This window comes from Mesocricetus auratus, unplaced genomic scaffold (assembly GCF_017639785.1).
Source record: "Mesocricetus auratus isolate SY011 unplaced genomic scaffold, BCM_Maur_2.0 Super-Scaffold_6730, whole genome shotgun sequence".
In the NCBI taxonomy this organism is placed as follows: Eukaryota; Metazoa; Chordata; class Mammalia; order Rodentia; family Cricetidae; genus Mesocricetus; species Mesocricetus auratus.
Window position 1 is genome coordinate 2,284,654 of NW_024429184.1, and position 24,660 is coordinate 2,309,313.

Below are 24,660 nucleotides of genomic sequence, written 5' to 3' on the forward strand. Positions count from 1 at the left end.
CACCTCCAGGAACCAGGGAGGGTAGGGTTTCTCTTCCTGCAGAGACACTGGGTTAGAGGAATCCAAGCCAGGACTGCCTTTAGGTGAGACAGACATCCCACCAGAGGACAAACACTGAGAACGACAGCTTTGGGGACCCTGGCAAATGAGCTCCTACTTCTCTTGGGTTTAAGTAAGTTTGAGCTGCAGCTCTTTGCAAGTGGGAGTCCTGATCCGTACATGGCATCAACTTCTCACACGAAGATCTCTAAATCCTCTCTCCTCTTGCCCCTGTACTGTTCTACACATTTCTAGGCTCCCGTGAAATTCCTCTGCACACCATTGTCCACACAGAATATCACTTCCTTGCAGCTGAAATTCTAAGGACCATTTCCCACACCCTTGTACACAGGGATCTCGCTTAAGGCCAGGTCCTGCTCACCTTTCTGGCCACCCTTTAGGAGGAGAAAACAGCCCTTTTCTTCTGAGATTTCATGTTACAGTATCAGTGATTTTCCCTTTTTTTTTTTAACAGACTTCCTGATTACTTAAGACTGACACCTGTTTTATAGTCTCTCCATCCACCCCAGCTCTGTCCTGGTCTTCTGTCTTGCAGTTTAACAGCCTGCAGTCAGTTTCATGTTGTGCTAAGCAGTAAGCACAAGCCTCAGTACTTTATACTTTTAGCGCAGCAGCTCAAACCTTTGGCCTGGGGTGATACTGTCTCCAGGTTACAGGGGAAAGGGGGAAGGGGAGGGGCTTGGGAAAGCTAAATAAACTGCCCTGGAGTAACCCAGCTAAGTGGGCAAGCAGACAGGAGAGACCAGACGGCAAAGCCGGGACTCTTGACACATTCTCTGACCTCCCAGTTCCTTATTCTCTATGTTTGCAACATAATTCACAGTTACCCCGTGCTGGACGGGTGCCAGGGAGTCTGGGGGGCATCTGAGGGTCTCTGCGGAGGTGTCAGCTAAGGGAGGGACCAAGGTCCTACAGATCAGTGATTTCAGTGGCCTTGCTAGGCAGATTCACCAACTGCTAAACAGCCAGGAAGCCGGGAGTGTAGCTGGACTGAATAGACCAGCTGGAAAGCATGTGCTGTAGACTTTCTGCTCATCAGCTCAGGGGTCCTCAGAGGGAAGGCTACAGCCTTCGGGGCAGCACCCACCCTCGGTCTGGGGCTGTGTTCAGAAGGCTCCCTTCTTGTCCGCATCCTCGCTCACGACTTGCATTCCTCAAGGCCTCTAAAAGCTTTGCACACCTGGTTCGAAAGTTCTGGTTTTCTTCTAGTGCTGAACAAAGGTGGCGGAGGTGGTGGGGAGTGGCATTGAGACAGGGACACGGCGTCACCACCTCCAGGTCTTCACCTCTGGGTGCGTTATTTATCTAGACCTACTCAGCTCTGAAAAGGCAGCCTTGGCCACATCCTCCCAGCACGCTGGCTCTGTCCAGTCTCCACCTCAGCTTCGGGCCTCACAAAGCCACCCTAACAATGCCTTAGCTTCCCTCCTGCACATCACCCCAGTTATCACCGACAAACACTCTTCCTGGCGTCTCCCGAGGCAGGACGCGTGTGTACACCGTCATTGTAAACACAAGGCGGACAGATTCAGCAGGGCCCCCGGCATGGCCACCGCGCAAGCTTAATTAGCGCTCGCTCACGACGGCTATAATTAGAACCGTTTATGGAGTGCTTCCTTATGGGCCCAGCGCTGTCCCCGTCGGTTCTCAAGCCCTTAAATCCTTGGAGACAACGCTGTGAACCAGACAAGCCGCCGGGGTTCATGAGGCCCGCGTGCGCACCGGGCACAAAAACAAGGGCGCCCAGAGGGCCGGGTCCCTCTCCAGCAGCAGGCTCACCTGCGAAAGCTAAAGAACAGGAAGCTGGGGAGAGAGAGAGAGACCGGGGACCGGGGGAGTCTGCAGAGAGGGAGGGAGGGCGCGCACGGAGACACTTCCTAGTCATCGTTACTCAGCACTTTGAGGCGACCCGCGCGCGGCATTCCCGCCCTGCTCGAAGGATACACGTCTGCCTGGGCAGTCCCCAGCCCCAGTCTGCAAGTGTCCGACTTAGGTCCATTTAGGGCCTGGCCTAGGAGGACTCCAGACTGTGAGTGGGGACTACGATCAACCTCCCTACGCGGTGCACAGCGAAAACGCCCTTAGAGACCGCCGGGCGCACGCTCGCCTGCCACAGCGCAAGCGCAGGGCGGGTTCCGGGAGCCCGGAGAGGCTCCAGGCGCCGGCGCTGGCCCCGCCCCCTGCAAACCAAGGTTCCGCCCCATCGGCCGCGCAGAGGGCGGGGCCATCGCTAGGGCGGGTCCCGGAGCTGCTCCAGCCGCCGGCTGTGGCTCCGCCCCCCGGCAACCTGCTTTTCGCTCCACCTCTTGGGGGCGTGGCCTGGCCCTGGCCCGGCCGTGGCGGCTGGGCGAGCGCGGGAGGCTCCGGGGGGCGCGCGTCCCCGCCGCCCGCGCCCGCGCTCCCCGCCCCGCCCCGCCGTGCTCCGCCCTGTGGCTATAAAGAGAAGGCGGGCGGCCGCGGTCGGCCAGCGAGCTCCGGCAGGCGTCCCTGGGATCCGTTTCCATCCGATCCTACCGACGCTCGTGTGGTTCCCTCCCCGCGACAGGCCACCATGGTGAAGCTGATCGAGAGCAAGGTACGCGTGCCCCGGGCGCCGCGGGCGGCGGAGGCCGCCCCTCTGCATCCCGGTTCGGGGGCGGCCCCGGGGGCTTGTAGAGCGCGCCTGGGGGAGGGGACGGGAGACCCTGGGACGCCGGGGACGGGAGGCGCAGCGCCGGAAGCGGGGGTGGTCCCCCGATCTGGCTTCCTCCTGCAGTCTGCAGCCCTCTCCTTACCTCCGCCAGCTCACATCTGGCGGAGGGGAAAGAAACGGTCGAGGGGGCCCTCCGGGGAGCCCTCGTCTGGGTCCGGGATTCGGAGTCTCGGGGGGGAGGAAAGGCAGAGCCGCGACTCCGCGCGTGGCCAGTGGCGTGCACAGCGCGGGGTGTGCTGTGCCGCAGGGGCTAGGCCCGAGTTGGCCGCCTGGAGAACCAGGGCCCGGTGGGTGCACGGGGGTGGGGTGGGGTGGGGGGCCGGTTACCTGCTGGAGACCCTCGTGCGGGTGCTCCATGTGAAGACTACTAGGAAGGAGAAAGGTCCAGGCCCCGCCCGTGGGACTCCCTCCTCCTCCTCCTGCTGCAGCAGCTCAGGGCGTGTTTCCGGCAGCCCTGGCTTTGGGATGACTCAGTCCCCAATGTCTGGGCCCAGGGGCCTCGCTACGCTGAGGTTTCGGTGTTTTCACCCCCACGGTTAAGTGGGCTTTGCAGGAACCGGGGCTCTGCTCTCTCTGCCCTGGGAGCAGTCCACTACCACCAAGTCCCGGTTTTGCCCCTTGGGAAAAGAAAAAAAAAATACCTAAGGGAAAAACTGTTGCCATATTTGAAAGTTACTGAGAACCAAAATAACCTCCGGATTGGGAAAGCCAGAGCCTGTTACACTGTAACTACTCGGGGAATATGTGGGAAGTGAAGGGGGGGCGGTGGTGGGACTTGTTAACCTAGCTAACTGGGGGAGCCCGAGGAAGGCAGGTCTACGCCTCCACAGTTAGGAGCAATAGGGCCTGGTTGGGTCTCAGTACACGAGTTTGCTCAGAATCCACCCACTACCAGTCATTTTAGACCCAGCACCCAATTGGGTCCTTACCTGTTGAAACTGCCTTAACTTATGGGACCTTTGCCATTCCTGTAGAAAAGGCGTGCATTGGGGACTGGGAACCGGTTATTCATAAAAAAGGCTTGGGCCCCAAAGGCCTATTAACAAGGCTCTCTGATCAGAGTCACCCCGAATCAGAGGCTAATTGAATACACCTAGGGTTAATCTGATGGGCTTAATTTGGTCGGTCTAACCCTGCGAGATAGCTATGTTTTTGAGAACTGTATGGTGAGTTAAGGGACACTGGGGTCTTTTTCCAGACAGGAGTGGAGTGATAGGCTAAAAAATCAACAGTTGGTTTAAGACTAAAAATTTTTTTATTGAACTGCACACAAGGCATGCTGCTCAGTGCTTTACAGACCACTATGCTAGACCGGGTGTTGGCTCATGCCTCTAATCACTAGCATTCAGGAAGCTGAGGCAGGAGGATCACCACCGCCCTGTCCTGGGCTACAGAGTGAAACCCATCTCAAAAAGCAAAGAACACTTTGTATTATTAACTTTTGGTCTGGGCATGGTTTTTGTGTTTGGGGCCTTTTGTTTTGTTTTATATTTATGTGTAGGGATGGGGCATTTCACTTGTGGAGATCAGAGGACAACTTGGGAGGGCTGGCTCTCTTCTATCTTGGGGATCCTGGGTATTGAACTCAGTTCCCTTTGTGTCAAGCACCTTAATCTGCTGAGTCATGTTGCCAACCCCTGAGCTGGGTATGTTTGAGAAGAGGGATCATAGCAACGGCTTCTAACTACTCCCTAACTGTTTTCTTAGATATTGGTGTCAGTGATAGAACCATTTCCTAATTGTGATTGGTTGATATTTACTGGAGCTAAGATTTGTAATTTGCCTCTTAGACAAGCCAGTTCAGGCAAGCTTACACATCTGGAGAAGAGAACTTGTTTGTGAAGTTTGCACATCACTAACCAGAAACTAGGAGTGCAAGCCCCTCTTTCTTCAGAGTTTTTAAGTAGCTTTACCTGAATTAGATTCATAGCCGTTGGGTGGCGCCGGGACCTTGAGAGTGTTTGAAATGCAGTCCGTCCTGCTTTTTATGTAATCTCATCAAATTTTTATTGAGGATCAGCCGTGTTCCAGTTGGGGGTGTTGTCAGACCAGCCTGCCGTACCGTCTTGCCCCGTGTCCTGCAGTAAAGAATGGGTGGCGTGGCCTTTCTAAACATGTAAGGGGAGGTTTTGTATGGATTTTATCTGACAACAACCAGTGGTGGCTTGGAAAAAGGTGGGTTTCCCATTACTCTGCACTGTGGTCCCACCTCCTGACCCTAGAGCTTAGGTGTCTTGACACCCAGACATGGGCGGATAGACCTGTATGAGCTAGGCCAATCTCTGTAGACGGTGTCATGCCATTCTGTGTGCTGTTCTCAGAAATGATTATTATTCTTGAAAAATATGAGCTAGAAATTAAAAGCCAGGAAAGTAAGTGTGCTCGGGGCTGAAGAGAGAAAACTCAGAGAATAAGGGCACGGGCAGTTCTTTTAGGAGGACAGGTGTTCCATTCCCAGCACCCGAGTGGTGGTTCCAGATCATCTGTGACTCAGGTTCCAGTGTATCTTCTGGCATCTGAAGGCACCAGGCACACAAGTGATGTACATAGATACATGCAGATAAAAACACCAGTGCATGTAAAAAAAAAAGTTTTAAAACATTTAAAGTGGCTATACTCTGAAAACTCACTAGGTTTGTTTGGGTGTGTAAATATGTTTTAGCTTTACAGTGTTGTAAATACTTTTCCTTTGTTGGGCCAGATCTAATATGGTTCTTAATTTGTATTTATTTAGTTGTTTATTTATTTTGAGGCAGGGTTTCTGTGTGTGGCCTTAGCTGTTCTGAAACTTACTACTCTGTAGACTAGTCTGGCCTCTGCCTCCCTAGTGCTGGATTTAAAGGCCTATGCCACCACTGCCAGGTTATCTTAGTTTTTGATAACTAGTTTGACCAACATTTTCTTTCCTGGAGGAAATGTTGACTTCAGATATAGCTGTTTGTGTTTTGTTTTTTTATTCTTTGCTTCACCAGTTTTGGTTTTAGGCAGCATCAAGTGACTGACAGTTTAAATGAGTCCCTAGTAACTAGAATGTTAGGTTCCTAGGGTTACAGTATCAAGGCTTTTGGTAAATAATTCAGGGAGGTTGGTGGTGAGGGGTTTGTTTTGTTTTTGCTGGGACTTGCATGTGACAGGTGTTACTTCAGCAAAACAGCCAAAGAAAAATTTCTTCTTGAGGAACTAAAACTTGGATTACTGTAAAGAACAGTACATTTTGATTCATAGGGCAAAAGTCAAGGGTTAAGAAGCAGTGTGATCCCAACTCTAGGAGCGCTGTTTAAATTAAGCACACAGAAGGAGCTGGAGAGCTGCCATAGCTGCTAAGAGTTCTTCTACTCTCCCAGACGACCCTGGCTCAGTACCCACTACCCACGGCTCCAGCTCTGGGGGTCTCATGCCTTCTTAGGGCCTCTGTACCGATAGACAGACACACATCACACACATACATACATACGCACGCATGCACACGTGCGCCAAGCACACAAAATCTGTTTATGCGATGATGACCTGAGTAGGAGTTCTGTCTCCTGGACTCTGTCATGGGGTGGGGATCTTTTCCCATGTTTCACCCTAGACAATTTCTTTTATTTCCCTGTTGGTTAAGACATCTTGTGACTTGTCCGTTACTTAACTGTGTCTTGAGGGTTCTCCAGTCTTGGAGGCTCCTTCCATCAACCCCAAGAATTCAGGGTCTAGCATGGAACTAAGTTCAATGTGAAACCAGCTTTAGTACGAATGCCTGCTTCCTTTTTGTTTGTTGAGTGTTGGTGTGAAGGGGTTTCGTGTTGGGGATGTAACCCCGGGGCAGGGCGCTGGCCTAGATTAGTCAGTTCATGGTATTTTGTAAGTTCATCTTGTGTCAGCAGTGTGCAAGGTTCCTTTGAATGAAAAGCAAGCCCCAAGAGCAGGAACTCTTGAATTGTCCTTCACATCTCTGTGTTTGTTTGTTGCTTAGAGGTCTTTGGGGTCCCGGAGGGAGGGGGGATCTCACTGGCTGGCCTGAAACTGGCCAGTGTAGACCAAGTTGTCCCCACCTCTAAAGACCCACCCACCCACCTCTGCCTCCTGAGTGAGTACTGGGTTTTAAAGGCATGTGTCACACCTGGCCAGGTCCTGAATGAAAAGTGAAAGTCTGTGACACTTAAGGTGTTCCTTCTCCCTCCTCAGGAAGCTTTTCAGGAGGCCCTGGCGGCTGCGGGAGACAAGCTTGTAGTCGTGGACTTCTCGGCCACGTGGTGCGGACCGTGCAAAATGATCAAACCCTTCTTTCATGTGAGTATAGGAGGGCTGGGCTTGAAGGCTGGCTGGTGGTCAGAAGCTGGGGTGAAAGGATTGATAGGGAACAGGGCTGGGGTGGTGCGGGCTGTGCTTCTGTTTTCCCGTGTCATTAGCCTAAAAGTAGTAGCATTAACAGCTCAACCTGATAAAGCTCGCTGAAGACAACTTCTGGGAGTTGATTCCATTTATCTTGAGTAATTTTGTTCTTTTACATTTGAAATTTGGGCCTCAAAGTTATGGTGCCAAATTATTTTACCCTTGAGAACATTTTGACTCAGAGATACCTTTGTCCCTGATGCTTACTTAGTCTCTAAGCAGAAGTCTTGCGGCCTGGCTGGGTAGCCTGCCATGCAGGCCTGGCCTGAGTTGAGTTCTTGAAACCCACACTGGGAAGAGATAACTGCTCCCAAAAGTTGTCCTGGGACTTCCTTGTGGATGCTATGGCCCATGCACAGACATAAAGTAATAACGTAGTAAGTAGAAAGGACTTTTAAAAGGAATAAAAATGTAAATATTTAGTATGTAGAACTGCAGAGATGCCCCCTTGTGAAGAGCACTGGCTGCCTTTCCAGGTGACCTAGGTTTGGTTCCCAGCACCCAAAGGGAGGGTCAAAACTTTCTGTAACTCTAGTTCCAGGGCAGCCGGCGCCCTCTTCTGGCCTCTGCAGGCACATATACGTAAAATAAAAGTCAAGTCTCTGATCTCTATGACATTTCTCTTGAAGAAGCTCAGCTGTGTTGACTGCCATTATCATCAGGTTCTAACGCTTTTGGTTCACTTTTTAATTTTCCAGTCCCTCTCTGAAAAGTACTCCAGTGTCGTGTTCCTTGAAGTAGATGTGGATGACTGCCAGGTACGTAGTGAGAAATTGGACGCTGCCAAGCATTTCAGAGTAGTCTGTCCGCTGAAGGCTACCCTGTTCTGTAAAAATGGGGGGTAATACTAGAAGTAGAACTCTGTCTGAGAAGTTCTGTTTTGGAAGAACAGAGTGTGTCCCAGCTATGGGTTTAATCCTAGGGGTGTGTGTGTGTGTGTGTGTGTGTGTGTGTGTGTGTGTGTGTGTGTGTGTGTGTGTGTGTGTGTGTGTGTGTGTGTGTGTGTGTGTGTGCGCGCGCGCGCGCAGTAGCTCTCAAGTGACTCAGTGGTGCCTAGGTCTGCATCCTACCCCCCACTGTGAGATGATCTATGGGTACGAGTGAGCCTTGGCTCTCATCAATCGTGAAGCCATGAGATGCTCTGAACTTCCTGCTGCATGGGAACTGTATTCGAAGGCTTGTTGTAGTGCTGCCTGGTTTGAATCCATGAGAGAGCCCTGGCGCCTTGGAAAACTTGAGGGGACAGACGGTCCAGGCCTGGTTTTATTGAGCACTCAGAGAGCTGAGTTCTGTGTGCTCTCGACGAGTTAATATTGTTAGCACCTACCCACTCCCCCATCGGTACTGTTGTAGGCGTGGGAGAGCCGAAACAGAAAGGAGTTGGTTTGGAGTTGCGTGGAGCCCCTCGGCAGAGCCAGTATTTAAAACGAGGCAGCAGAACTCCTCTACCCTCGCTCTTACCTCCTCCTCCCCTCCCCCATACACACACCACCATTTGGGTTCTTAGTATATGACCTTTCCTCTCTCCGGCCACTGGCCTGGAAAGACCTGCTTGGGGGTGGAGCACCAGGGCTCCTGAGGGATGCATGAGCACTTTTACCTGCCCCGTGGGGCAGGAAGAGGCGGCCACATTGGGCTGGACTCCAGTTCTGCCTTGCTGGCTTCTGCTCTGCACTCACTAATCTCCCTCCTTCTCAACTCTTGTTCTCCGTCTGTGATCAGATCTCCGTACCCGGCCGCCAGCCTGGCAAAGGCTCCCAGTGTGCTTTGTTTTTGGTTTTTTTTCTCGGCACGCTTTCTGCTCTGTCTTCATGTGTGCTGTCTCCTCCGGACTGTCCTTTCCCGTCTGATGGAGCCCTAATCATAAGCCCCGCCTCTTCCTCATCCTCCCGTCTCCCTGTGCTGCTTTCATGCCACGCTTTAGGCGTGTTTCCCTTCCTTGGGTCACATGATCGTCTTTGCCTGCCCATCCTCCCCAGCCTGTGGCGGTAAGAAGGAATGGATTCTGTGCTGCTGGCTGCCTTTCTGCATTAACAGTGGGGCTTGATCAAGTTACTTGTCTGTGCCCCCTCTCATCCTCTATAAATGGTCCGGCATCACCAGTTGGGTGGCTATCCAGATTGAGAAAGACCATAATTACGAAGCCTTTGGGGTGCCTGGCTCCTAAATACTGGGTGAAACATGGCTGCTTTTATAGGTAGTGAGCAGCCACCATCCAGAGTGCTCCGGAATCCAAACTGTTTTTGAAGGATGGGATCAACCAGGGAAAGTTTCAGATTTTCTTTGTTGCTTTTTTTTTTTTTTCTTTTAATGGACCAAATACTGCAAAATCTAAAAACCCTGACACACAACCTGGCCCCAAACATTTTGACTGAGGGGTACGGAAGTATAACATCTCTTTGTCATTAGTCTTTGTAAAGTGACTAAGGGAGGCTATTCTGCTAGTGTCCAGAGTTGGGGGGAAATGAATAACTTGACCGTGAGAGCAAGGAAATTCTTGTTTGTTTCCGTGAGCCTTTGTGCTCCGCTCTCTCCCCCTTCCTATATGGTTGCTCACCCAGGAGACATTGACCCTTGGTTAGGTCGGTTGACCCTGTCAGATAATTACACAATTTCTTTTAAGTAAAGTTATACTGAAATCTAGTGGGGCCTCAGCATGCGTTATCTTGAACTGCCCATGGTAACAGGGAAGCTAGGAAGGGCCTGTAGAACTGGGGGCAGGTACTCCTACCTCCGTCTCTACCCTCAGTAAAAGACTGACTCGGCGTAGTCCAAATTTAAATTTAACCCAGTCTGAAGTTGATGGATTGAGGGGGGCACACGGGACAACGACACAGTAGTAAATTTGTGCGTAAATACAGCTACATTAATTAAAACATTGTTTCAAGCCAACACTGTTTGACCACATGTTAATAATTCACAGTTTAGAGTTAAGCTATTGCTGGTCTATCTTGTTCTCCCTTGCTGTGGAAATCTAGAAGATTAAAACGTCTAGGGAATACCGGACATGCAGGAATGCTGGGCACTTATAAGACAGCTTTCTCTCACTGCAGAGCTGAGGCCTTGGTAGATCCTGGCATACGAAGTCTTCCGCTGGTGGGTTTGCTGGCATAGAAGTCATGAGACTGAAGTACAGTCCAGTGTTCTGCGAATGGGAGAAGCAAATCAAACCAGTGTGCAGGAATATCTGGGAGGGTTGAAATCGCATCAGGGAAAACCATCATTTCCATGTCAGATTGGATTGCTTGAAGGGTGGCTCCCTCTGGGCTGGAGCGATGGCTCTGTGGTTAAGAGCAATAATGGCACAGAGGACCCAAGTTGTGTCCCCAGCGCCCACATCAGGTAGCCCACTGTAACTCCAGTTCTGGGGAGTGACACCCTCTGTAGGTATTTATACGTTGCCTTAGTTGGGGTTTCTTTATCTGTGATGAAACACCATGACCAAAAGCAACTTGAAGAGGAAAGGGTTTATTTTGCTTACACTTCCGGGTCACACAGTCCATCACAGAGGCGAGTTAGGCAGGAAGCTGGAGGCTGGCGCCATGGAGGAAAGCTGCTTCCTGGCTTACACAGCCTGCTTTCTTTAACTAAGTATTGCTGCTCATACAGTGGCTACTGTGGGAAGATAGAGAGTGGGGTGCGTGAGTGTATTTCATATGGGAAAGTCCATGTCTGTGGATGTGCGCGCGCGCGCGTGTGTGTGTGTGTGTGTGGTTACAGTGCCTACAGCATGCATTTTGAAAAGAAGGGTGTACATTTAAGTGCACGAGTGATAAGATTAGTAAGTAATGGATAGCTTCCAGGTTTTCTTTTTCTTCGTGAGGCAAACTAGAATTTTCTGGAACCCAGCAGTTCTGTTTTATATTTTAAAACCCCAAGATACATGTATTTATTCACAAGTATACATAAGTTTGAAATGATCTAAAAGTCCATTAGGAAGAGTTAAAATATAAAATAAAATAACCGTGCCACCTTTAAATTCAGGCTAGTCTTGGCAATGTGGCAGGATCCTACCCAGAGGGTCAGGAGTGTTTGAGAATTCATTGAAAAAACAGCATAGGTCCTAGTGGCATCCTTTTTGTTCATGCTTGTCCTTGGAGGTAGATGTTAGTAAAAGTTTTTAATTGCGAATGCAACCTGTTGGGGTTTTGTGCTGTTTGTTATATTGATGCTCGGGTGTGGTCAGAATGCTCTGAGGCTGAGGTTTGGGGTGTATAATGGAAAGGAAGTCTAGTTTTTGGAATTTGGCATCCAAATTTAATGTTCACATTCTTGTTTTCATCCTCTCTCCCCCTGACCTCCTCCCCACTCCACCCCAGGATGTTGCTGCAGACTGTGAAGTGAAATGCATGCCAACCTTCCAGTTTTACAAAAAGGGTCAAAAGGTATGTCTGTCTGACTTTAAAACGTCAACCTGAACTGGGTATAGTGTCATGCACCTTTAATCCCAGCACTGGCTAGGCAAAGGCAGACACCGATGGAGTTTGAGGACAGCCAGAGCTACACAGAAACTGTCTTCAAAAACTGCCGGGTTCTGGGGGTGGTAGTGGTGGCACAGCCTTTAATCCCAGCACTCGGGAGGCAGAGGCAGGTGGATGTCTTTGAGTTCCAGGCCAGCCTGGTCTACAGAGCAAGTTCCAAGAATACACAGAGAAACCCTGTCTTGAAAAGTAAAATCAAAACAAAACTGGAGCTGGGTTCGGTGGCACACACTTGGAATCCCCACTTTGGGAATAATCTGAAAGTTTGCTGCAAGTTCAGGTCAGCATGGACCACAGAGTAAGACCCTATTTCCAAAAATAGAAAGGAAAAAAATTACCCGGTGAGCCAAAGAATGTGTGGCGTAAACGCAGAAATAACTAAGGTGACTCACTGGGAAGATGTGTGTCGCCATTTTCTATTTCGTGGCTGTACAGAGCCTGGCTCATTCTGGTGGTCAGGAGGCCAAGGTAGGAGGATTGCTGCAAGTTTGAGGTTAGGCTAGGATACATTGTGAGTTGCAGACTAACCTGGGTTACAAAGGGAGACCACATCTCAACCAAAACCAGAAATAACACTGAGGAAAAAGAAAGTGCAGTGCACGTACAGAAAACATTGCCATGACTTACACAGGAGAAGTAGGTCACTGCTCTCTACCTCAGAATGACAGGGCTGACTGATGTTGGAAGGCTGAGGCACAAGGACAGCCTGGGGACCAGAAAAGACCTTGTCTCCCAAAACAAAAAAAAAGACATTGTCTTCCTGGACCTTTATGCATAATGCAGTGCCTAACTGAAAGTCATTCTCTGTTAAAGACCAATCACTATCCATAGCTAGTTCATCATTCCTGTCTCAAAGCACACTTCCTAGGACATTAGCGGGTCATTTGTTCTTACTAAGGTGGGGGGGATTACACTGGAGTCTTTTGGCTTTTCTCCAAACTTGCTTATTTTTGCTGTTTTGTCTTTTGTTTGTGGTTTTTGTTTGTTTAAACTATTATTCAAGAAAGTCTTAAGTAACACCACACACATACACACGCACACATGTATGTTTTTTGTTCCATGACGGCAGCTTCTGTACAGGGTAATGGCACTGTTCTCGCTAATGTCTGTTTCGTCTCTTAACAGGTGGGTGAATTCTCGGGCGCTAACAAGGAAAAGCTTGAAGCCTCTATTACTGAGTTTGCCTAATCATGCTCTGGAAAGCATAACCAGCCACCAGCTGTTTAAAACCTGTAGCTTTTTTAATTTTCAAAAAAATATGAAGTGTGGAGAACCTATACCCAACTGCCATCTGATTATATATAAATGACAATAAAATATTAATTCTGCCCTTTTTAAAACTGTCTGGTGTCTTTTAGTACACGTGAGAAATAGCCTGATCTAATCACCTTATTTTTGGTAACATTTAGCCTCTGTTTTTTTTTTTTTTTTTTGTTATTGTTTGTTTTACTGTTAAAAAGGGAGGAGCCTGGAGAGATGGCTCAGTGGTTAACAGCATTAGCTGTTCTTGCAGAGGACCTGGGTTTACTTCCCAGCATTCACATGGTGGCTAACCACCTGTTACTTCAGTTCCAAGGGATCTGATGTCCTGGCCTCCCTGGGCACCAGGCAGGCATGCAGTACATATGTATTCATACATGCAAGTAAAACAGCACATTTAAAAAAATCTTAAGAAAAAAGTTTTAGAAATACATAGTTCTAGAAAAAAAATGTCTTATTAATGCAGTTACGTTAAAGTGTTTAGGGGTTTTGTTCTTTTACTTTAGTGAACAGAAAAACTCTAGTTGATGGACTGTGTGATCCTGACCATGAGGATGACTGATAGTTCACTTGTGATGAACTACATGAACTATCATGGTGACTGACCTTTAAAAAGTCTTGTTTTCGTGGTGGTGTATGCCTATGGGCCTCATGAAACTGTATACATACATGGAGATTCCATACTGAGTAGAAAAGTGGAAATGATTTGGAAACCCTTGTTCCATCGTAAACAGCAAGGAAAGGGGGACTGCCTGACACAGTTTTCAGGTTCATAATGAAAGACAGGGTTCTCAGCCTTATGCTAAGCATCCCATTAATCTTTGCAGTAACCGTTGATATAGATGCTGTAGCTCCCAGTCACCAGTGAAGACAGGCATAACAAGGATTAATGTTCCCAGCATCCCAGTCAGTAGGATTTGACCGCAGAATACATCGCTCTTAGTAGCAATCCAGGAACATTGTGTGGTAATGGTTGGGTCTAGATTTCTTGCCTCTAATAAAACGACCATGATGAACTTGGAATCTATGATTGACTGGGGTAGCGTGTGTTATGTCCAAGGCACTTTGGGCTTGACATATGGCTGTAAATAAGACCTTGAGCATACTGCTTACACAGCAGAGAAGGCAAACTAGTCAAGGGGCTATGTAGGGTGCGTTTTGTGAGGCAGAAGGAACCAGGAGACTGGCCACAGTCATTGAGTAACGGTGAGACCTGCTCTGGATCGGGTGGCTGGGCTAGGGTTCTGTGAGATGGCGGAGCTGAAACTTGATAGATGAAAAGGACTCCGACTGCCAAATGCCAGGGAGTCGGCTTTCCAAATGAGAACACCAGGCACAAAGGGTCCAAGGTGAAGAAGGTGGTGCAGAAACCATCAAAGCCATGAAAGGAAGACGGAGTAGCAGAACTCAGTCATCCCAGGCTTCACCCGTGTGGGTGATGGGAAGCCGCTGGACGATGATGATAACTTGTGTGACCGTAAAAAAGGTTCATTTGGCATGAGAAACAGATTTGAAAATGAAAGCCAGGTGGACCTCTGTGTAAAGATAAAAAAAGACACTTTCGGGAGTTGTGGGGTCTGCGTAAAGATAAAAAAGACACTTTGGGAGTTGTGGGGAGGCTGTAGGGGTGGAAACGAGCAGGACGAGGACTCCGGAGAGTAGGACCCACGAAGGCACCCTCACTCTCTTAAACACCTGGGGTTCTGTGTCTTGAGAGGAGGGTCTGAGCAAACACAGAGGAAATGAAATCCAGGAACTCCAGGTTGTACATGCAAATGAAAAAGCTCGGAGCGCTGTTGAGTGCTTACTTAGCATTTACTGTGCAGAGCAGCACTAGGCACAGAGCTATATCCCTGCCCTAACACAGACGTTGGACGACACCAGGGACTGTAAGACATGATGTAGCTGCCCTTTAGGAACATTGTTGCATCCTCCGCCCATGGGGGTCTGTTGACCAGCTTGTGACTAGGAGCTTCTAGCAAAACACTTCTGGTCCCCTCCTCCCAGTAAGGCCTGCATGCAAGTTCCTGTTTTCTGTCTATCCTTATGGTCTAAATGCTAATTCCTGTTTTTGGCCCACCCTTTGCTAGAGTGCCCTGGGAACATAGGCTTCTGACCTTGGCGGTTTTCCACCATGCCTGCCACTGGTATATAAGGCTCCACTCTTGTAAAAATAAACGCCATTCTCCTTGCAAGAATGAGCCACTGTATTTGTCTTCATTTACATCCTTAGCCCTTAGTGTAGCTGTACCCGAGAACACCGCCTGCTCGCTATAGGAACGTTTGGAAGAAATCAAGGAAGAGAGTCCAGAGTGGAGATGAAGCCTAAAGAACCCTAACAGTTGGAGATGGGGGTGGGCACAGAATAGAAAGAAACAAGGGAGACTTCCAGGTGGCCGGGGTAGAAAGGGGACCAAGTGATTTGGAACAGTGAGGAGGAGTAATCTTGATGGGTATAGGTGTGGTGGGCAGAGCAGGGAGGGAAGACAGACTTTTTTTTCCTAATTATTACATTTATTGTTCATTTTGTATGTTCCAATCCCAGTACCTCCTCCTTCCCTTCCCCTCTTCCCATCTGCTCCACAGAGAGGGTAAGGTCTCCCCTAGGAGGCCTACTAATTCGGTCCCATCATTTTGTTGAGGCAGCACCAAGGCATGTTCCCATCCCCAACACCCCTGTGCTGGACTGAGCAAGGTATCTCTCCATATAGAATGGGCTCCACTAAGTCAGTTTGAGCATTAGAGTTAGATCTTGGACCCACTGCCAGTGGCCTCATATATTGCCCCACTCACACCATTGTCACCTGTATTAAGGGAGTCTAGTTTGGTCTCACGTAGGTTCCCCATTTGTCAGACCTGAGTCAGTGATCTCTGACTAGTTCGGGTCAGCTGATTCTGTGGGTCTCCCCATCATGGTCTTGACTCCTTTGTTCATATTTTGGCTCCTCCCTCACTTGGATTGCACTCCTGGAGTTTGGCCCATTGGTTGGTTGTGGATTTCTGCATCTGCTTCCGTTTCTGGAAGAGAATTCAAGCTTCTCTGGGGTTGTGGATTTTAGACTGGGTATCTTTTGCTTTATGGAAGACAGACTCTTAAGTGCTGCTTATACAAGTGGCTGAAATTAGTTCTCTATCTCATCCTGTACAAAAGTTAACTCAAAACCATCAACAACTTCACTGTAAGACCAGAAACAAGCCTTCCTTGGTGACTTGGTAGTGACACCTGTTAGCCCAGAACTGGGAAGCAGGAGTGAACTAGCCTGGGCTACTTAAGAGCCTCAAAAAAAAAAAAAAAAAGAATAAATCAATAATGAAAGAAACTAGAAGTGTGTAATGCCTCAGAAACTCCTATAGTGTGATGTGAATGGAAGCCAGATGGGTGGGAACAGAAGTGATTTCTTATCGTATCTTACAGGAAGTGACCCTTTTTTTGTAAAGAAACACATCTAGGGGATTTTGCATCATCGTTCAGAGCAGCGCACACGGTAAACATGAACAAAGGCATTCACTAATCCATCGTGCGGTGACTGGATGTGATGTAACCAGCTCCACCGATCTCCTGTTACCTTGGCCTCCAGCGGTGATGGGCTGTGTGTGACCTGGGATTGTGAGCTGAGCAAGCCCATTCTCCCTTAAGTTGCTATTGTCGGGGTACATAGAGGAAATGTTATTCATACTGAGATAGGAAAAAGTCTCTGTGACCAATTACCGAACCACATTAAAAACCCATACAGTATGATTGTATCATGTATAGAACACAAGGCATGCTAACTGTCCCTACAAGCCAAGTCTGTGATGCGGGAAGTCCTTCTGTGTATATGTCAATAAAGCACTGTTGGCCATTAGGGAAGCAAGATAGGTGGGACTAGGAGTCCGAGGAGGATTCTGGGAAATGTAGTCAAGAGGAGGTGGCTGCCATGTGATCTCCCGGGAGGAAAGGACACATCAGGAGGGCGTCCTCGGAAAGATAAGTCCTTATAAAATATATGCTAGTAATTGTGGGTGAATAATTAAGTCAGAACTAGCCAATAAGAAGCCAAGCAAACAGCCAGCAGCTTCATAATTAATACAGTGTCGCGTGTGTTATTCGGGAACTAAAGCAGAGACAGGAACCCAGGCCGGATCCCATTACAAGTCTGTATGTAAATTAACAGGAGATGGGTTCTGAAGACACATCCTAGCTAAGCACAGAGGTGAACAGAGAAGGAGTAAGGTAAGGATAAAGTCTAGTTTTATCTCTAAGTATCGGGGTGTTCCATAACACTAACAGACAATCCCAGGTCACAGTTTGTCACTGCTGGAGGACAAAGTGACAGGAGTTTGTAGCACATGGTCACATCACACCTGCAGTCAACAGCAGAGCACAACGGATTATAAAGGCATATCTTTGCCCAGCTCACTGGCTCTCTCCACCCTTACACACTTCAGGGTTCCCTGCTTGGGAATGATGCTGCCCACAGTGTATTTGGTTTAATTAGGTTATCCGCGGTAACTGCCATTTCAGCTAACTGTTGTTGAACTACCAGAAGAGGAAGAGAATTAACACAAATATTTTGGTTGTCTTATGCCTATTGTGGCGACTAAATGCCCTCCCATGCATTTACTGACATCTTTTTTGATGTTCCTTTGAAATCTTTTTGTGGGGGGTTCGAGACAGGGTTCCTCTGTGGCTTTGGAGGCTGTCCTGGAACTAGCTCTTGTATCCAAGGCTGGTCTCGAACTCACAGAGATCCATCTTTGAAGTCTTTTGTAGTTGGTTGTTTTTATGCTCTTTTCTCTCTGGGGGCCCACCACCCAGCTCCCAAATACATGCATAGAGGCTTATTCTTTCTTATGAATGCCTGACCTTAACTTGACTTTTTTCTAACCAGCTTTTCTTAAATTAATCTGTCTACCTTTTGCCTCCGGGCTTTTACTTTCTCTATTTCTCTATACCTTTCTTTACTTCTTGGTTCGTGGGTTGCTGCGTAGCTGGGTAGCTGGCCCCTAGAGTCCTTTTCTCCCTCTTCTTTTGCTCCCTGATCCTCTCCTCCCAGAGTTCTCCTCCTATTTATTCTCTCTGCCTGCCAGCCCCGCCTGTCCTTTCTCCTGCCTTGCTGTTGGCTGTTCAGCTCTCTATGAGGCCAACCAAATGTTTTTGACAGGCAAAGTAACCAGTTGCCCAGAGTTAAATAAGTGCAACATAAAAGAATGTATCATTAAACAAACGTCCAATAGCTGAGCCAAGTGGTGATGGCACGGGTCTGTAATTCCTGCGCTTGGAAGGTAGGGGCAGGCAGATTTCAGTGAGTTGAGGCCAGGCTGGTCTGCAAAGTGAGTTCTAGAACAGCCAGGACTGTTACACAGAGGAAACCCTGTTTCAAAAAACAAAACTTTGAAAAAAAAAACATGAAGACCTACTACTGGAGAAGCTTCCAATATACATATATGAAAGGAATCTAAACGGAATCGCCAAATAATAGGGAAGACAATCCCCAAACTAGATATACTATGTCCAGTAAAACCTCCAGTGCCAGGAATAGGTTGCATCTTGCTGAGTCATTGGCCAAAGGGGATTCCCACGGAAACCCCCAAACATCAGAGGCTATTTCCAAGGCTAATGGTTATTCCCCACAGCCTGCTGGTAAGGCCCTATTGCTGAGTATAGTAGTTACTTATGACGTTAAACGTGAGGAAGTCAACTAGATGTCTCACCCCCACCACTGACTGGCATTCCCAGTGCCGAAAGGTATTCCCACGCTACTGAAGGGAAGAAGGTGATCGTCCATATCACACAGCTACAAACCACACAACCCGTAAACAATGCAACCTGGCTGCAAGATACACTCACGCAGCAGGGGCACAAAAGTTATGGGAATAGCCAACCACTCCCCGATTGGATTTATGGTCAGCACCGTGAGACAGAACTCCGTACCTGGCACTGCTAAAGTGTCCAAGAATCTGAGACCGGATAGGTCACAGGCCCACGGGGAGCCTACTATTATTATTTTGCTAGAGGAGCATAGCTATAAACACCCCCTAATGACATATTTTTGTGCCCGTAGATCGGTACCTCACTTGGTTCTCATCAGAGAAGTTTCTGGAAGTAGATGGGAGCTAACACGGAGAGTGGGAAACTTTGGAACCCTCAGTTCTAAATGAGATAGACGTCTTCATCAACCCCTACCGGTGGGCTCAGGTGGCTACGTGGGAGAAGAGGCAGGGAAATGCTAAGAATCGGGAGTGAGCCGGGCAGTAGTGGCGCACGCTTTTAATCCCAGCACACGGGAGGCAGAGACAGGTGGATCTCTGTGAGTTCGAGGCCAGCCTGGTCTACAAGAGTTAGTTCCAAGACAGCCTCCAAAGCCACAGAGAAACCCTGTCTTGAAAAACCAAAAAGTAAAAAAATAAAAAAGGAATCGGGAGTGACAGATTACCTCCAGGAAACTGTGCATGGCACCTTGTACAAGACCTGCACAGACTCAGGTCAGACGGAGTCCCAGCACTGAAGGAGAAAGGGGATGTGGGCTTCTACTCCAAGCAGTAAGCTATTTGCAATTGGCATCTGCTGGCAAAAGGAAAATATATTTTCTCCTATGGAGTGTCACTGGGAGTATCAGCCACACTCCAGGGCAGGGCCCCATGACCAGGAACAGTGGCCAACATAAAAAGAATCCCGTGGTTTTGTGTGTGTGTGTGTGTGTGTGTGTGCGCGCGCGCGCAATTTTTGTTCCATTTTGTTTTGTTGGGGCATTTTTTTCTCTTATTTGTCTATTGCTTGTTTGTTGTGATTTTCCTTTTTGTGGGTCATATTTGTTTTTTGAGAGAGAGAGAATATAAAGTTAGGCATGTGGGAAGGGTCTGCGAGGAGTTGGAGGAGGAGAAAACATAATCAAAATATATGAAAAAAATTAAATAAAAAAATAAATAAAAGAAGCATGTTCTATGAGGATGCAAGCAGATTGGAAAACTTGCCCTGAAAGATGTAAGGACTCCAGAGTGTACACAAGTCCCAAGCTAAACCACAAAGTCAGGGACAAAGAAACGAGCAGCAGATCCAAACTTTGCTTTAAAAAGAGAGAAGTGGCTAGCATTAGGGTTAGGGGTTTTCTTTTCTATTTTTTTTTGTTGCTGTTGTTGTTGTTGATTTTTGTCTTTCAAGACAGGGTTTCTCCATGTCCTGGAATTCCCTCTGCAGCTCAGGCTGGCCTCAAACCCAGAGAGATCCACCTACCTCTGCCTTGAGCGTGCTGGGATTAAAGGCGTGTGCCACCACTGCCCAGGCCTTTAGGGTTAGGGACTTTCAGTATGCTCCCCCCCCCCTCGCTGAGTTTAGTGCGCACATGTAGATCCACGCACAGATTCACATTCCTATAGTGCAAGGGAACAACAGAGCAGAGCCCTGGCTCTTGGAATGCAGCCGATTCCGCTCACAGCCTGAATAACGAGGCAGAGCACACTGTCAGGTCAGAGGGAGTGGACAAAGCTAAGCCTGTGCAGCCCAGCCGTAGGATGTACTTTGCCTCCCTGAGCCTGTGTGAGGGGTGCAGAGTTCAGGAATCTGTGCACAGAGTGTAGATCCTGTGCGAAGATGGACCCAGGGCAGAGAACTGAGAAGACGCAGACCCCCAAGCAATCCCTTACCTTTCTGTTGCCCCTCCCCTGAAAATCCCTGCTCCAAACAGCCAGGAACGAAAAGGACAAATGTCACTCTGAGTGATAAGGAGCCACTTAGATACTCCAGCAGCTCTAGGTTTTGGCTGCACACCGGCAAGTTTCAAAAGTACACTCTGTGGTCTGAAATGAAGTGGTGTCACATGACCCCAGCACACGCAATTTTTTTTTTTTTTTTTGGTTTTTCAAGACAGGGTTTCTCTGTGGCTTTGGAGGCTGTCCTGGAACTCACTCTGTAGACCAGGCTGGCCTCGAACTCACAGAGATCCGCCTGCCTCTGCCTCCCGAGTGCTGGGATTAAAGGCGTGTGCCACCAACGCCCGGCGCAATTTTTTTTTTAAAGTCACTCAGCCGGTTGTTTTCAGTGGGTTTTCGTTGGTTGGTTTTCCTTTGTTTTTGAGAGGGGGCGGCTTGTTGCAGTTTGGATATGAAGTGTTCCCGCACAGGCTCACATGTTTGAACGCATGATCCCAAGCCGCCGGTGACGTTCAGGAAGACTTTGAAGCCTTTAGAACACAGAGCCTTCCCGGCAGGAGTCTGTCGGTGAGGGCCGGCCTCCTGTAATCCCTTTCTGCGACTGCAGTGGGACAGACGGACCTCACACTCCTGCCATCTTACCCTCTCAACCAGGCCAGACTGTTGGAACTGCCGATCTAACAGACCATTTCTCTCTTATGCCGCTTTTGTTAGGTTATCTTATCATCCCAGCAGAAAAGTACCTAGGGCTTGGTCTCTCCAGCCCACAACTTAGTGTGATACTCAGGCTGGCTTCAAACTCACAGCAACTCTCCTGACTCAGCCTCCTTAGTGTTTGAATGATGGGCGTGAGCCAATACTCATAGCTCTGGTTTGCTCGTTTTAGCTCTGGGTGTTTCCATATGGCGTCTTCTCGGGGAATTCCTTGTTGACTTGTTGCTGGTGGTTTCCTTGTGTTTTGTTTTGATCCTGGGATAGAGTCTCACACATTGCAGGCTCGCCTCAAGTTCACTCTGTAGACTGAGGTTGATTTTGAACTCCTGACCTTCCCCGATTCCACCTCCCAAGTGCAGGGATCACTTGAGAGCCACCAGGCATAACTCAAGTGGCTGGGTTTAATTCTGAGTTTAAAACACACGGATATGCGAGCTCTCAGCTACTGCTCCAGTACCACCTGCATTCACGCATGCTGCCATTGTCCCCTCTGACAGTCATGAACTCCCTTTCTGAGCTGGTAAGCTCTAAGCATACTCTTCTATGAGTTGTCTTCCTCGTGGTGTCTTGTCACAGGGATAGAAGAGTAAATAGGACAGCTTCCCTTGCTGCCTGCCATCTCACGAGGACAGAAGGCAGCCCTGGCCACTTCCACACCTGACGTCTGATGGGGGAAGTCCTGTGTATATGTTGATAAATAAAGCACTGTTGGCCAATAGGGTAGTAAGATAGGTGGGACTAGGAGTCGAGGGGGATTCTGGGACATGTAGTCAAGAGTGGGGAGTTGCCACGTGATTCTGGGAAGAGAGGATGCATGAGGCTGCATCCTTGGTAAGATAAGATCTTATAAAAATATATATTAGTAACTATGGGTTAATAATTAAGTCAGAGCTAGTCGATAAGAAACCATAGCAAACGACCAACAGCCTCACAATTAATATAAGTGTCTTGTGTGTTTTCTGGGGGCTGAGACAGCCACGAGACCCAGGCGGGAATCTCACAACAGACATCCTTTGCTCTGATTTTCAAATCCTTCATGGTTCAAATTCTTCTCATGCCTTTTCCCTGGCCATGGGTGAAGAGGATTTTTCTTGCTCCACTTTGGAGATCTTATTAGCTGGGCTTCCCACCTTCCTGTATGAGGGTAGACCTTAGCTGGATGACCTTACAGGCCAGACCATCTGATTGGATGATGACAACACATCTATTGCAGCCCAGGAAGAGTAAACCCCCGGGATGCCAGCACCAAGATCATGAGGAGGCCCACTGTGCTTCCCAGAAGGCAGCCTGCAGCAGGCAGGTGTCCCCATGCCCCTGAGTTATGTTACCACTGGGACTCCGGGCCATCAGGAGCCGTTTCTGTTCAGAGTGTTAATCCTCTCAGAGCTCTTTGTGTGGCCATGACTCAAGGTGTCCACTAGAGGGTAGGAGACTTACATTCAAGTTGTACTTCCCCTGCCACAGGCCAAAGACCTAGATACAATCACCAGAATAGTAATTATGATGGCTCACAACCATCTGTAATTCCAGTTCCAGGAGACTCGGCACCGGCTTTCTGGCTTCTGTGGACACCGAGCACACATGTAGCACACAGACATACATGCAGGCAAAACACCCACACACATAACATATTTATTAGTTCATAAAACGAGCCACGCGCGCACAGAGAGCATGGTTCTCGTGAACGCTTGAGAGGCTAAGGTAGAAAGATCACAGTAATTTTTTTGTTTGTTTGTTTTATGAGACAGGGTTTCTCTGTATTGTTTTGGAGGCTGTCGGTCCAGCCCGGCCTTGAACTCACAGAGATCCGCCTGCCTCTGCTTCCCGAGTGCTGGGATTAAAGGCGTGCCCCACCACCGCCCGGCGATCACAGTAGTTTTGAGTCCAGCCTGGGCTACAGAGTAGAACCCTTTCTCCGAAAGGAAAGTGTGGCGTCTGTACCGTGAGACGTTGCTCAACAGGAGGAAGGAGTGTAACAGGGGCGCATGCAGCGGCCCACGTGGTCCTCAGCACGTGAGTGAGAGCCCCAGACACACAAAAGCAGATGACGAAGCCGCGCTCCTGTGATGCGTCCGGAACAGACAAAGGCTGGAAACAGCTTGGCGATTGCCGGGGGAGCAGAGAAAGGGGGCGGGGACTTCACCAGGGCTTCTGGGTGTCTGTTTGGGGCAATAAAAAGGTCTTAGAATGCAGAGGCTGGAGTTGACCAGCGCCAGGAGTGAACCAGCTGCTAACAACCCTGCTTGAAAATGATGCTCAGTTGCGTCTCTACAAAAAGGCATGTCATGAAACAAATTTAAAAGTAAAACTCTCACCTTCATTTCAAGACCTGAAATTGGTCTGTCTTCACAAACAATGAGTCCAACTCACAAAAGACTTCTTCACCACTTTGGCTACCATATAAGCAGTCATCAACCTGTTATCGTTTGCTCTTCGTATTTGCTGAAAAGATGACGAGGGTCGCAACCTCTCCAAACAGATACAGGTTTTCATCCAGACACCCGCAAGATCTCTTTGAACAGTATGATAATTTCCTGTGATAAAACGTGTCCCTAAAAAAAAAAAACCTATAATGCAATTAAGGCAAAAAAAATCATTCTGGATACAGAATCCTAATTATGTTTTTGTTTGTTTTGTTTGGAGTTTTTTTCTTTTTCTTTCGTTCTTTTTTTCTTTTTTCAAGACAGGGTTTCTTTGTGTATCCTTGGCTGTCCTAGAACTCACTCTATAGACCAGGCTGGCCTTGAACTCATCATCCACCTGCTTCTGCCCACCAAGTGCTGGGATTTAAAGGCTTGTGACACTATGCCAGCTTCTGCGAAACTTTTGAGAAATACATTTCCCAGACTTCCTTGCAACTAAGCTACTGGACACCTGCTTTGGCCAACAAAACACACTTTGATAAAATTCTGTGGCCACACTCTGTGGGTGTGGCTCATGGCAAAGGTTACAGACAGTTAACGGGTCATGAGTTGTCCTGGAAGTTTCTTAATTTAACAATGGTTTCTCTGTTCAGCCATCTGCTCAGCAAAACAAAAAACAAACAAAAACACTATTTTCATTGCATGCCACTACTATCATTACACCATGCTAGTCATCCTAGAACCTAAGCTCTCAATGAAATCTATTTGCTTGCTCAAGCCCAGCTGCTCACCCTCTTTGCGGATTGCTCCTCCTTCAGGCGCAGAGCAGTGAGACAGCCCACCCAGAGGCACATTGCTGAGAGTAGAAAGATCAACTACAAGCCCACCTCATCTGACTTCACCCAGAGTCTTGACCCCGACGTTGCGTCTTATCTAGAAGCTGAGAAGTGAAGCTAGCAAGGAGAAGCGTGTGCTGCAGAGTCGGCGGTAAGCAACGTCCTGGAATAGCACATACCAAAGTCCCCAGGAGAAGACATCAGGGCCTTTCAACAAAATGAGGGAAAAAAACAAAGTAACAGAACTTTCC

General features: G+C 48.4%; 1 protein-coding gene across 1 annotated transcript; it reads left to right on the forward strand.

The window, feature by feature from the left end:
- The first annotated feature begins 2,541 nt into the window (after window positions 1-2,541).
- Txn (thioredoxin) lies at window positions 2,542-12,947 on the forward strand. Its single transcript, XM_005085042.4, has 5 exons — window positions 2,542-2,635; window positions 6,920-7,024; window positions 7,825-7,884; window positions 11,446-11,511; window positions 12,733-12,947. The coding sequence occupies exons 1-5, from the start codon at window positions 2,612-2,614 to the stop codon at window positions 12,793-12,795; spliced, it is 318 nt and encodes a 105-aa protein (XP_005085099.1). The 5' UTR covers window positions 2,542-2,611; the 3' UTR covers window positions 12,796-12,947.
- Window positions 12,948-24,660: the final 11,713 nt, after the last annotated feature.

Excerpts from the sequence above, each read along its gene's own strand:
- Txn (XM_005085042.4), top strand. The coding sequence starts at position 2,612 with ATGGTGAAGCTGATCGAGAGCAAG. Across the intron at positions 2,636-6,919 it reads TGAAGCTGATCGAGAGCAAG|GAAGCTTTTCAGGAGGCCCT; the intron begins GTACGCGTGCCC and ends CTCCCTCCTCAG. Across the intron at positions 7,885-11,445 it reads TAGATGTGGATGACTGCCAG|GATGTTGCTGCAGACTGTGA; the intron begins GTACGTAGTGAG and ends ACTCCACCCCAG.